The sequence below is a fragment of the Cervus elaphus genome, chromosome 8 (assembly GCF_910594005.1).
Source record: "Cervus elaphus chromosome 8, mCerEla1.1, whole genome shotgun sequence".
Taxonomy (NCBI): domain Eukaryota; kingdom Metazoa; phylum Chordata; class Mammalia; order Artiodactyla; family Cervidae; genus Cervus; species Cervus elaphus.
This window is the reverse complement of record NC_057822.1, coordinates 44,733,779-44,747,628: the sequence shown is the minus strand read 5'-3', so window position 1 is coordinate 44,747,628 and position 13,850 is coordinate 44,733,779. Positions and strand designations below refer to the sequence as shown.

Sequence of the window (13,850 nt, the reverse complement as noted above, 5' to 3'; positions counted from 1 at the left end):
CAAAAAATAGAGAGTCCCAGAGTACAGCCAGCAGCTGCCTTTAAGCACCTCCCTTGGAAAGCCTGACCTGTGGCTTGTATGGGTGTGAGTCTCACTCCAGGGGAACACAGACACAGAGGTCAGTGCAAACTAGAGGATGCAAGACCCTCATGGAAGGCCTTTCTCACTGCTTTCCCCAAACTTTTATTCTTTGTAACCAATCATGTCTTCCAGATTTCAGAAGCCTACGAAGAATCCATCAGTCTCTCCGCTACTGGATATTTCAAGTAAAGGACATTCTTGTTTTGGCTTAGATTACACTTAGGCAAGGATGGTGTGCACTCAGCTATCTGACCAGGTGCCCTGAGAGCCCTGGAGCTCTTCTGGGCCCCTTGTCAACCCTCAGCCCTGGGTCATGGGGTGCAAAGGGAGGAGGGGGAGGGCCAAGGACTCCCAGGGGCCGCCAAGCTATTAACCAACCAGAAGGGACACCATAGCTCCCTACGTACCGCTCTGACCATCCCAGCAACTGTGCACTGCAGGGCAGGGGTGGGACACCAGTGGACCTTCTTCCCACATCTGCAGTGGTTCTCTTGCAACTCTGATCACTACCATCCCGCTCTCAGGAAATGGGGAGAGAGGCATCAGCCACGGGGTGGGTGCTCTCTTCATCTCCAGGACCCAGAGCTCAGGGGGCGTTCAGTCCACTAGTGGGAAAATGCCTTTTCTTTTCATTCCTGGCTTCTCTTCTCAGAGGCTACCAGGCAAATATGGACTGGAAGAAGGGGGAAGGTGACGCTTTCCCATATTTTGTTTATGGAGCATCCTGTTCCGAGGTTGAAGTCGACTGTCTCACAGGGGCTCATAAGGTAAAGAGCGACATTAGTGTTTACCATCTTCACAAACATTGTTTTCTGTGCTGTAAAGATTCTCCCAGTGGGAGAACCAGGGACAGATATATAATTTGAGTCCAGATCTGTTTTAAGTAAACAGTATTTCCAATTGTGCATTTTCTCTCATGTGTTTTCAGCTCCTTAGGACTGACATCTTCATGGATGCTGCTTTCAGCATAAACCCAGCTGTGGACATTGGACAGGTGTGTGATACCAGAACCGCTGCCACAGGGGGTTTTGGTCAGTTCCCTTTAGAAAATTCTTTCCCAGAGTCCTCTAAATGTTGTTTATGCCTGATACAAGTATTCTACAGTATATATTATACACTGCACACACAAATAGATAAGATATTTGAAGAATATTCAAGAAAAAGTTGTCTTTTCTTCAGTGGTTGCCTTTATGGCAGGAATATGTATGATTTCTAATTTAGCTTTCTAATTTAGCCTCAGTTTTGTTCAGTTCAGTTGCTCAGTTGTGTCTGACTCTTTGTGACCCCATGGACTGCAGCACACCAGGCTTCCCTGTCGATCACCAACTCCCAGAGCTTGTTCAAACTCATGTCCATCAAGTTGGTGATGCCATCCAACCATCTCATCCTCTGTCATCCCCTTCTCCTCCTGTCTTCAATCTTTCCCAGCATCAGGGTCTTTTCAAATGAGCCAGTTTTTCACATCAGGAGGCCAGTGTATTAGAGGTTCCACTTCAGCATCAGTCCTTCCAATGAATATTCAGGACTGATTTCCTTTAGGACAGACTGGCTTGATTTCTTTGCAGTCCAAGGGACTCTCAAGAATCTTCTCCAACACCACAGTTCAAAAGCATCAATTCTTCAGCACTCAGCTTTCTTTATGGTCCAACTCTCACATCCATACATGACTACTAGAAAAACCGTAGCTTTGACTATATGGACCTTTGTTAGCAAAGTAGTATCTCTGCTTTTTAATATGCTGTCTAGGTTGGTTGTAGCTTTTCTTCCAAGGAGAAAGTATCTTTTAATTTCATGGCTGCAGTCACCATCTGCAGTGATTTTGGAGCCCAAGAAAACAGAGTCTGTCACTGTTTCCATTGTTTCCATGAAGTGTTGGGACAAGCTGCCACAATCTTTTTTTTGAATGTTGAGTTTTAAGCCAGCTTTTTCACTCTCCTCTTTCACCTTCATCAAGAGGCTCTTTAGTTCCTCTTCACCTTCTGTCCTAAAGGTGGTGTCATCTGCATATCTGAGGTTATTGATATTTCTCCTAGCAATCTTGATTCCAGCTTTTGCTTCCTCCAGCCCAGCATTTCTCATGATGTACTCTGCATATAAGTTAAATAAGCAAGGTACAGTATACAGCCTTAACATACTTCTTTCCCAATTTGGAACCAGTCCATTTTTCCATGTCCAATTTTAACTGTTGCTTCTTGATCTGCATACATATTTCTCAAGGCAAGGAAGGTGGTGTGGTATTCCCATCTCTTGAAGAACTTTCCAGAGTTTATTGTGATCCACACAATCCAAGGGTTTAGCATAGTCAATGAAGCAGAAGGAAATGTTTTCCCAGAATTCTCTTGCTTTTTTGATGATCCAACAGATGTTGGCAATTTGATCTCTGGTTTATTTGCCTTTTCTAAATCCAGCTTGAACATCTAGAAGTTTTCAGTTCATGTACTATTGCAGCCTAGCTTGGAGAATTTTGAGCATTACTTTGCTAGCATGTGAGATGAGTGCAATTGTGTGGTAGTTTAAACATTCTTTGACATTGCCTTTCTTTGGAATTGGGATGAATACTGACCTTTTCCAGTCCTGTGGCCACTGCTGAGTTTTCCAAATTTGTTGGCATATTGAGTGCAGCACTTTCACAGCATCATCTTTCAGGATTTGAAACAGCTCAGCTGGAATTCCATTACCTCCACTAGCTTTGTTTGTAGTGATGCTTCCTAAGGCCCACTTGACTTTGCACTCCAGGATGTCTGGTTCTAGGTGAATGATCACACCATTATGGTTATCTGGGTCATTAAGACCTTTTTTGTATAGTTCTTCTATATATTCTTACCACCTCTTCTTAATACCTTCTGCTTCTGTTAGGTCCATACTGTTTCTGTCCTTAATTGTGCCCATCTTGGCATGAAATGTTCGCTTGGTAACTCTAATTTTCTTGAAGAGATCTCTGCTGCTGCTGCTGCTGCTGCTAAGTCGCTTCGGTCATGTCCAACTCTATGTGACCCCATGGACAGTAGCCCACCAGGCTCCTCTGCTCACAGAATTCTCCAGGCAAGAATACTGGAGTGGGTTGCCATTTCCTTCTCCCTGAAGAGATCTCTAGTCTTTCCCATTCTGTTATTTTCCTCTATTTCTTTGTATTGATCACTTGAGAAGACTTTCTTATCTCTCCTTGCTATTCTTTGGAAGTCTGCATTTAGATCTTTCCTTTTCTCCTTTGCCTTTAGCTTCTCTTCTTTTCTCAGCTATTTCTAAGGCCTCCTCAGACAACCATTTTGCCTTTGCATTTCTTTTTCTTGGGGATAGTTTTGATCACCGTCTCCTGTACAATGTTATGAACCTCTGTCTGTAGTTCTTCAGGCACTCTATCATATCTAATCCCTTGAATCTATTTGTCCCTTCCACTGTATAATCGCAAGGGATTGGATTCAGGTCACACCTGAATGGTCTAGGGGTTTTCCCTACTTTCTTCAATTTAAGTCTGAATTTTGCAATAAAGAGTTCATGATCTGAGCCACAGTCCTCAGTGGACATTAATATGTTCATAGTTAGGGAACACTATATAAATTCCTAATAGAAAGTTATAACAGTATTCATATTAACATTGGTTTTAAGTAGACCACAATGTAGCAAAATATAAGGGAAAAAGAAATGCTAAAAGTTTTTCCCCTCTTGCTGAATTTCTGATTTTTATCTCACAAATAAAATGAACATGTCCAAAGGCTTTTTAAATTTAGAGTTAAAACCTTTCCAACTGTTGGCATAACTTTGCTTTTTTTCTAGCCTGTTACTCACAGTGGGTTCCCACAAACCAGCAGCATTAGCCCACCGGAAACCTACCGACCAGTCCCAGCTGTTGGGGTTGACTAGTGCCATTCCACACCTTAGGAACAGTCTACACAGGCTGAGCAGCTTGGCTTCACACCCGACAGACCTGTGGTGCTTTCATATGCAAACAGTTTCCCACTGTCCTAAGTCCTGGGAGACTGGTTTATCTAGATTGATGTACTTTATAAGGAACAAATGGGCCACTCGGTATTGCTCAAAATGTGATCCTCAGAGTCTGCAACAGAAGACCTGTAGAGTTTATTGGAAATGAGGATCCCTGGCCCATCCAGTCCTAGACTAGCTCCATCATAACCTTGCTAGGTTGAGACTGGATTCCCCACTTTTTAAAAAAATTATTTATTATAATTGGAGACTAATTACTTTATAATATCGTGGTGGTTTTTGCCATACATTGACATGAATCAGCCACTTCTGTACATGTGTTCACCATCCCAAACCCCCCTCCCACCTCCCTCCCCATCCCATACCTCTGGGTTGTCCCAGGGCACCGACTTTGAGTGCCCTATTTCATGCATCGAACTTGGACTGGTGATCTATTCCACATATGGTGATATACATGTTTCCATGCTATTCTCTCAAATCATCCCACCCTCGCCATCTTCCACAGAGTCCAAAAGTCTGTTCTTTATATCTGTGTCTTTTTTGCTGTCTCACATATAGGGTTACCATCTTTCTAAAGTCCTTGTATATGTGTTAATATACTATATTGGTGTGTCTCTTTCTGACTTGCTTCACTCTGTATAATAGGCTTCAGTTTCATCCACCTCATTAGAATCGATTCAAATGTGTTCTTTTTAATAGCTAAGTAATATTCCATTGTGCATATGTACCACAGCTTTCTTATCCATTCATCTGCTGATGGGCATCTAGGTTGCTTCCATGTCCTGGCTATTATAAACAGTGCCACAATGAACATTGGGGTACATGTGTCTCTTTCAATTCTGGTTTCCTCAGTGTGTATGCCCAGCAGTGGGATTGCTGGGTTGTATGGCAGTTCTCTTTCCAGTTTTTTAAGGAATCTTCACACCATTCTCCATAGTGGCTGTACTAGTTTGCATTCCCACCAACAGTGTAAGAGGATTCCCTTTTCTCCACACCCTCTCCAGCATTTATTGTTTATAGACTTTTTGATAGCAGCCATTCTGACCAGCGTGAGATGGTATCTCATTGTGGTTTTGATTTGCATTTCTCTGATAATGAGTGATGTTGAGCATCTTTTCATGTGTTTGTTAGCCATCTGTATGTCTTCTTTGGAGAAATGTCTGTTTAGTTCTTTGGCCCATTTTTTTGATTGGGTTGTTTATTTTTCTGGAATTGAGCTGCATAAGCTGTTTGTATATCTTTGAGATTAATTCTTTGTCAGTTGCTTCATTTACTATTATTTTCTCCCATTCTGAAGGCTGTCTTTTCACCTTGCTTATAGTTTCCTTCATTGTGCAAAAGCACTTTTAACCTGAAATTCACTGCAAGTGGGTAAAGCTTAGGAACCACAAACCCCACCTCCCATTCCCTTTTCTTCCCCTTCCTCCTAGCTCATTCCTGCCTTTTTATTGCTTAAGCAGAGGCAGAAAGGGAGAGGTCATGATCAGGACTATCTTGCATTTTTCCCATTGGAAAAAGAAAGAAAACCACAAGTGGGTGAGACTGCAACTCTTGGAATCTGATCTTTTCCTTAGGGACAAGCATTTGGAAATACTCAAATTTAGTGTTTAAATTTATTTACCTTATTCTGTAATTTTATATTTCAATAAAATGCAAACTCTACTTCAATTTTTAACCTCCAGGAAGACACTCCTTTTAAACAAGATCTTTCTTTTCCCTAAGAACACAATCATTTGTAAATAGGACACAGCATGACTTTAATTTTAAAATATTTAATTTAATAAAAATATTTCTTCCAACCCACCTTGTTTAACACTGATATAGTCTCCATAGTAAATTATAAAGGGAAATAATGAAATGCAGAAATTATAACAAATACAGTGTCATGGTTTCATTTATTCTAGTTCATGTTCCTTTAATGTTAGCTTCTTTATTTTTTTTAATTGCTTTTAACTGCTTTATTTAATTGGAGGATAATTGCTCTACAATGTTGTGCTGGTTTCTGCCATACAACAAGGTGAATCCGCGATAAGGATACATACGTCCCCCTCCCTCGTGAGCTGCCTCCCTTCCACCCCCACCTCATCCCACCCCTCTAGGTTGTCGCAGAGTATCAGGATGGGTGTTCTGTGTTACACAATTTCCCCTTAGCTTTCTATGTTACATATGGTAATGTCTGTTTCAGTGCTACTCTCTCAGTTCGCTGAACCTAGAGTAGTCTGTTATACAGAGTGAAGTAAGTCAGAAAGAGAAAAACAAATATCATATATTCACCCATATATATGGAATCTAGAAAAATGGTACTGATGAACCTCTTTGCAGGGCAGGAATAGAGAGGCAGACATAGAGAACAGACTTGTGGGCACAACAGGGGAAGGAGAAGGTGGGACAAATTAAGAGAGTGGCTTCTTTAACAACTAATTCAACAGACATTTATTGAGAATCCACGTGCCAGGCACCATGAGTAAGAACAGAATACAGGAAGGTCAAGCCTCGGTGTACTTACGAGCTAGTGAGAGTGAAGTAAGAGCAAGAACAGAACAGAGAGTATACAGGAAAAATGCCCTCCGATGCCACCATGACAGGGTAACTTGTTCAAGATGCTGTGAACCTGAGGAGGCAGTTCCTAAGTCCACCGAGGATGGACTTGGATGGTTGGAGGACCCAAAAGTCTGCAAAGAGCCAGTTTTTCTTTGACTGGACTTGGAGGATGAATAGGCATTTGCCAGGTGGACAAGCTGAGTGGTGAACAATGAAGGGAGTAAACTGCTTTACAAAGACTTGGAGGTCCTGGGAATTCCTGGTGGTCCAGTGGTTAAGACTCGGTGCTTTCACTGCCCTGACCTGGGTTCTATTCCTGGTTGGGAAACTAAGATCCCACAAGCCTCATGGCCGTGGCCAAAAAATATGGAAAAAAAAAACAAACCATGAAGACTTGGAGATCTGAATGAATCTGATGGATTTGGCACGTTACCCAGAATTTGAGAAGTGTCAGGTCCCTGGAGGGTGGGGTCTCTGGTGAGAAGAGCTGGGGATGAGACCAGGCTACCTCTGGATGGCAGGCTCCAAATCCTGGGGACCATTCATACAGTCACCACAGTGCCTTCAAGAGTGGCTTATTATAGTGCAGAGCTCCATTTTCAGTCACACAGGAATACTTATTCAACCAACATCACATACTTACGAACTGGAATTTTTGCCGGTAGATTGAAGGAGCATTTGTCCAAGGCATGGGATTCTATACCATAGAAGAGCTGAAATACTCCCCAGAAGGCGTGCTTTACTCTCGGGGTCCAGATGACTACAAAATCCCCACAGTCACTGAAATACCTGAAGAGTTCAATGTCACTTTGGTGCGTTCCCAAAATCCCATCGCCATCTACTCGTCCAAGGTAAGAACTCGAGTTTGTTAGGGCTGCCATAACAAAACACCACAGACTAGGTTGCTTAAACAATGGAGATACATTTTCTCACAGTTCCTGATGTGGGGGTCCAAGTTGAAGATGTGATTTATTTTGAAGCCTCTCTTTGACTGGCAGATGTACACCTTCTCCCCATGCCTTTATATGATCATGTGTTTATCATATACTTAATGTGTCTCTGTGTCCTAACATTTTTTTTCTTAAAAGCACACCAGTCATACTGGATTGGGGTCTACCCTAAAAACCTCATTCCTTAATTATCTTAAACCTAATTATCTTAAATTTAATTATCTTAAACTTAATTATCTCTCTAAAGACCTTATTTCCAAATATGGTCCCAGTCTGAGGTAGTTAGGGTTAAGACTTCAGAATCTGAATTTGAGGAGGCACAGTTCATCCCATAACAACCTACTCTGTCAATAAACAGTAATACAGGGACTTCCCTGGTGGTCCAGTGGCTAAGATTCTGTGCTCCCAATACAGGGGGTCAGGGTTTGACCCCTGGTCAGGGAACCAGATCCCCCATGCACCAACTGGGAGGATTCACATGCTACAACTAAAGATCCTGTGTACCACGGCTAAGGTCCAGCACAGCCAAATAAATAAAAATAATGTTTTTAGAAAAAGAAATATAAGCAGTCCCGTGAATTCACTTAACCTTTGCAATTGCAAATCCCAAAAGAAGAAGGGGAAAAAAAGCAAACATTCGGTGACTTCAGAAGCCCAAGTAGTCTTCACTCTTGGGTGGTTGTTCAGTTGCTCTCAGGAGAGATTATGAAATGAGTTTGAATCAGATGAGAAGGGCTAAGGAGTGAGCAGACATCTTGGGTCATTAGGCTAAATGCCACCATGAGATTAAACTGAAGTAGACATATTTCACTGGCCCTGGACTTTGTTTTCTGCAAACTTTCTTATCTACACTGCCTCTCCCCGCACTCTCCCCAAGTCAGGATAAACTTTCACACAAGCTTCTCACTGAGTTTACTCTGAGGTGTTAATGCCACAAATACAGGAGGTGTTGACCCTAGGCATAGAGCCAATGAGCTCTCACTGGCTCATAAAGACTTAGGGCAAGGTCCTCAAACACGTGTGGAAAACACACAGCTTCTCCAACTGAAGTTCTATTCTAGGCCCACATCTGGCCAGACAGATGGCAACTTTAACCTCAGGCTTTCCCTCTCTTTATTGGGAGTAGACCAGGTTGGGAGGAAGGTGAGACTTCCTGTCCAAATGGTCTCTACCTCCACTTCACCAGACCTTGACCAGGGACATCAAGACCATCCTGACACAGGGCACAGCCCTGGCCCTCAGGACCTAGCCACCTCTCTGCCCGGTCTACTCCCTGCTCTCCCCGCCTCCCCTCTCCTCAGAGGAAAACCCTCCTCTGCCAGCTCCTCCTCTCCCCCTCTCCCCCACATTTGCTTCAGAGAGAACACCACAGACTGGGATAGCCTTTATCTGCTTGGGCCCTTGGAACCATCAAGTCCCTGGACACAGACCAAGGACCGGAACACGTTGAAGAAAGAAAGAAGAAAAATTAGTAAAAAGAAGCATTGCTGAATTATTCAGCATGTAATGCCACCACATTGTTCATTCAAAAGCACTCAACACACAGTCAAGGAAGCTAACACATACAAAGGCTTCCACAGTCCACCCTCCAGTCCACCCTCCAGGGGCAGCCATTGTTAACACAAACAGAGACTTCCACAGTCCACCCTCCAGTCCACCCTCCAGGGGCAGCCATTGTTAACACATACAAAGACTTCCACAGTCCACCCTCCAGGGGCAGCCATTGTTAACACATACAAAGACTTCCACAGTCCTCCCTCCAGTCCACCCTCCAGGGGCAACCATTGTTAATACATACAAAGACTTCAACAGTCCACCCTCCAGGGGCAACCATCTCACTGTCTTTCAAGCTCGGCTACAAAGATTATTATTGTTTTGTTGTGGTCTTGAGTTCAGTGAAAATAGTCTGGAGCTGCAATTGGAGTATCCTAGAGGGCCCTAAGGGCTTCTGTCTCCAGAACTTTACTTGGGTGGGGAGAGGTTGCAGTGGGAGGGCAGGGAGAGACAGGAGATTTTAGCTGCCCACTGTCCTGATGGCCCTGGGACATTTCCATGAGCCACTCTGAGGAGGACCCCCCATACACAAATCAGCAGGTTGGGGAGTGATGGGGGGAGTGGGGAGGGTGGGAAGCAGAGGGGGTAGGGTGGGAATTCGATTCTGGTAATTCTGATGCAATCCATTCAGAGGGTTGTAAAGCCAGGAGGAGTGAGTGAGTGTGTGTGTGTGTGTGTGTGTGTATACACAAATTAGTCCTAAAAGAACCATGCAATTCTGACAGCCTTTTACCCTCCTTCTCAGGGGTTAGGTGAGGCTGGAATGTTCCTGGGATCCTCCGTGTTGTTCGCCATATATGATGCTGTGGCTGCTGCCCGAAGAGAGAGGGGGCTGACCAAGACTTTCACCCTGAGTAGCCCAGCAACCCCTGAGTTGATTAGAATGACTTGTGTGGATCAGTTCACTGACATGGTAAGGGTGGTGAGGAGAGCTCCCTATTAGAATCACCCCTTGTGTGAACTTTCAGGTTCTTGGTATGGATCTGACAGCCATGAAAAAATTACAGGGCAAGTTTATCTTTTCCATTGAAAATTCTCATTCTGGCTTCACTTACTACTTCTTATATGCTTCAAACTGCAAATACAGCTGCAAAGTGAGCGACCCTCTTCAAATGATGGTTTAAAGTTTCAGATCCCAAATAAAAACACACAACTGACCCAGTGCTCATATCAAATGGACATGCTAGGTTACTTTAAACATTTTGTAAGATGAAACTGACATGTTATTTTCATTACCTCAATAACTAAATAAGATTAAATAGACATCAGATCTGGTCAATTATTCTGAAAATATTTGTTGAGCAAACTAATGAAAATAATTTAAATGAAACTATCAAGTCACAGGGCTTCCCAGGTGGCACTAGTGGTGAAGAACCTGCTTGCCAATGCAAGAGACATGAGTTCAATTCCTGGGTTGGGAAGATTCCCTGGAGGAGGGCATGGCAACCCACTCCAGTATTCTTGCCTGGAGAATCCCATGGACAGAGGATACTAGTGGGTTACAGTCCATAGCATCGCAAAGAGTCAGACACGACTAAAGTGACTTAGCATGCATGCACACACATCAAGTCACTGGGCACACTTTGATTTGCCCTGTAATCACACACTAATGGATCATAGGTCCATTTTCCAGCTGCTAAAAATTCATCTAGAACTATCATCAGAGACTGTTTCTATACTGAACTGCTTACTGCAGCCCTAAATGAATCTCTGGTGTAAAATTAGATTGCCTCAAGAGGGAGGAGACACTTGCCTACTTATAGCTGATTCATGTTGCTATACAGCAGAAACCAACACAACATTGTAAAGCAATTATCCTCCAATTAAAAACTTTTTAAGAATTAGGTTGCACTTTATGCCTTTGAAATTACAGGGCTTCTGAATAAGATGCATCTTATCCTAAACATAAGAAGTATATGAGAATAAGGAAATTCAAAACTCACGGATTGAAAGAAATATGAAAATTATCTAATTTTGATAAGAATAAAATGGATATTGACTTTCCTTTTTTAAAAAATATTTGTCTTATGAATTACAACTTATTTCATATGGCAATATTTTATTAATAATTTTTTCTTTTGATCTTCTTTAGATTCCCAGAGATGATCCATCAACATTTACACCTTGGTCCATCCATGTGTCTTAATCCTCAGAAAATGTGTTTTCCTCAAAAAATGCAAGAATACATGTTTGAAATTAAAATTTTCAAACCCAAGCAAAATGTAGGTTGGCCCCCAATTGTCAAGGGTAATTTTAGCATCTTTTCATTGTTCTCTGTGGTTTAGGCCACTGTATGATATGTTTTAGAATTCACATTTTCACCAAAATGTATAAAGAAAGTTTAGAATCAAAAATTCTTCTTTTCATTTGTATTATCATGAATATCTACAGCATCAGAATTTTCAACAGTGGTGGAGTTTTCATTACCCAACAACTCAATACAGACTGCTCATACTTTGTTCTACACAAGTGTGCTCACCCCCGAAATCATTCACCCCCAAAACTCTTGGGATTCCCCAGAGCCAATGGTGTGCTAGTAGTAGCCAGTTCCCCTCGAAAAATCAATGATTTGTTTTGTTTGCCAATTTCCACGTTGTAAATACCCCATGTCGGCCAACTCCAAACCACAGACAAGAGGTCTCTGAAGGCAGAGTTGGAAGAGATGCTTGAAACCTGCTCATGATCTCCAACTTGAAAGCCCACCACAATCCTTGGTTCCTGCCGTTCCTCCCATGCAGCCCATTTAGATGGGGCTTAGAGAGGTAAACTATCCAGAGCCTCCCGCAGGTCCTCCTCTGCCATGAGCCATGCACATGGTACCATGTCTTCCTTACCTGGGAAACAACACAGACTAAAACGGCTCTCTCAGATCACCCTGGTGTCCCTTCTTTTGGCTTAGTGTCTAAACAGTGAAATCAGAGCCCCCTTCCTTTTGCTATCAAAGGGCCACAAAATCCTCAGGGTTCTCTTTCAGTTATTTCTTAGCTGTTTTACATTGCATTTTCCTGAGGAAATGTAGTCTTATGCCAGAGAAGATGTTCAGTCTCCTGTGAAGTTTGAAAACACGAATAAACTAAATCATTTGTTGGGATCTGTGTGCTAGGTATTAAAGCTCTGCGTTTCCGTAGAGAATGGACATGGAAGGAAGGAGAGGGTGGGATGATTGAGAGAGTAGCACAGTGCCATGAGTAAAATAGCCAGCTAGTGGGAAGCTGCTGTCTGGCACCAGGAGCTCAGCTCAGTGCTCTGTGGTGACCCAGAGGGACGGGGTGGGGGTGGAGGGAGGGAGGCCCAGGAGGGACAGGATGTGTGTGTACATACAGCCGCTTCACCTTGCCGTACGACAGAAACCAACACAACACTCTAAAGCAACTATATTCCAGTTAAAAAAAAAAAAAGCTCTGCGTTTATTAATAGTAATTTTGTGGTGGAAGAATAAGCTTGTAGCAATTGTTTGTGTGTGTGTAAAACTAGACTGGAGGAAGAGAAGGTTGGCGAATAGAAAGGAAAGGCTTACCCGTCAGCCTCTTATTCTGTGAGGAGTAGGGGTGTGTGTGTATGTGTGTGTACATGTGTTTCTAAGTGTCTTTTAATTCACCCAGTAATCTAAATTACCTGGAACCCAGCCCACAAAAATTCATTGTCCCAGACTGAACAGTAAAAATCAGGTAGCTGATATATTTTTCTAGCAGTAAAATAGGAAGACACATTCATCACAAACATAATTGTAAGAGTATTATACTTCCTAGACTGTGTGAACAAGACTTCTGATAACAGAAACTGGATTTTTACAAAATAAATCTGATCACTTCAGTAGTATTTAGTTAAGTAGAAGAATTGGAGTTGGGGAGGAAGAATTTATAAAAATAGTATAGTTTAAAGCATAGCAATTTCAAATGTAAGGTTGCTATTTTAATGCCTTTAAAATTAGACAATTTATGTTATCTTATAAACTATCTTATTAATGGAGATAAACATCTGTGATTGTGTGTCTAATTTTAGATGTCATTACAGTGATAGTTGTGCGAGAAGTGTAAAATACAATCTTTTCAGCCAGAGGACTCAGTAAACAGTCAAGCACAGTTTGAGTGATAGAACACATAATCATCATTAATTCTGGGCACAACAGCTAGTGCCTGTCACTCACAGAGACTTACCTTTACTGTTGCTTAACTGAAAGCTCAATAAAAGTTTGTCAGAAGAGAAATAACACTACGCGGCCGGTACTACACTTGCTGCCTTTTTCCTTTCAACCTAAAGGACAAAGAGGGCCCAACTGTCTTGCTTCTCCTGGGCCGAAAGTTTATGATAGAACAGTTTTGTGCAACCTTACAACATACTAGGGAAATGGAGTTGAGTGAGTAGTGACTGGGAGGGATTGGTTTTCAGTTCAGTATATTGACCCTGCAGCACCGGGCGTGACCTTGGCTTTTAGAACTGGGGGAGGTCAAAAAGAGGGAGAGATCAAATGGCACAAGAATGCTTAGATATCTATATTGCTTCTTTCAAGGGAAAATGTTTAACTTCTCCTCACTTGATACTTTCTATGGTGTAAATTAGCCATATTCTTAACACTATCAGAGCCGGGGGTATCTCAAGTTGACTTTTCTGAAAGAAAGTGCTGAGACAGAGTTTAGGGGGCATGATGTTTCTTCGGGCTCAACATTTTGGCCAACTGATGCAAAGAGCTGCCTGATCAGAAAAGACCCTGATGCTGGGAAAGATTGAAGGCCGGAGGAGAAGAGGATGACAGAGGATGAGATGGTTGGATGGCATCACCGA

General features: G+C 42.5%; 1 protein-coding gene across 2 annotated transcripts in view; it reads left to right on the top strand.

Moving 5' to 3' along the window:
• Positions 1 to 12,159, top strand: part of LOC122698813 (aldehyde oxidase 4) — an 82,224-nt gene extending 70,065 nt beyond the window's left edge. For both annotated transcript variants that reach the window (XM_043910439.1, XM_043910440.1), the window contains 6 exons: positions 214 to 266; positions 734 to 848; positions 1,010 to 1,075; positions 7,230 to 7,415; positions 9,814 to 9,981; positions 11,161 to 12,159. In XM_043910439.1, the coding sequence (XP_043766374.1) occupies positions 214 to 266; positions 734 to 848; positions 1,010 to 1,075; positions 7,230 to 7,415; positions 9,814 to 9,981; positions 11,161 to 11,214 (642 nt within the window). In that variant the 3' untranslated portion in view covers positions 11,215 to 12,159. The remainder of the gene's footprint in view (positions 1 to 213; positions 267 to 733; positions 849 to 1,009; positions 1,076 to 7,229; positions 7,416 to 9,813; positions 9,982 to 11,160) is intronic.
• The last annotated feature ends 1,691 nt before the right edge of the window (positions 12,160 to 13,850 follow it).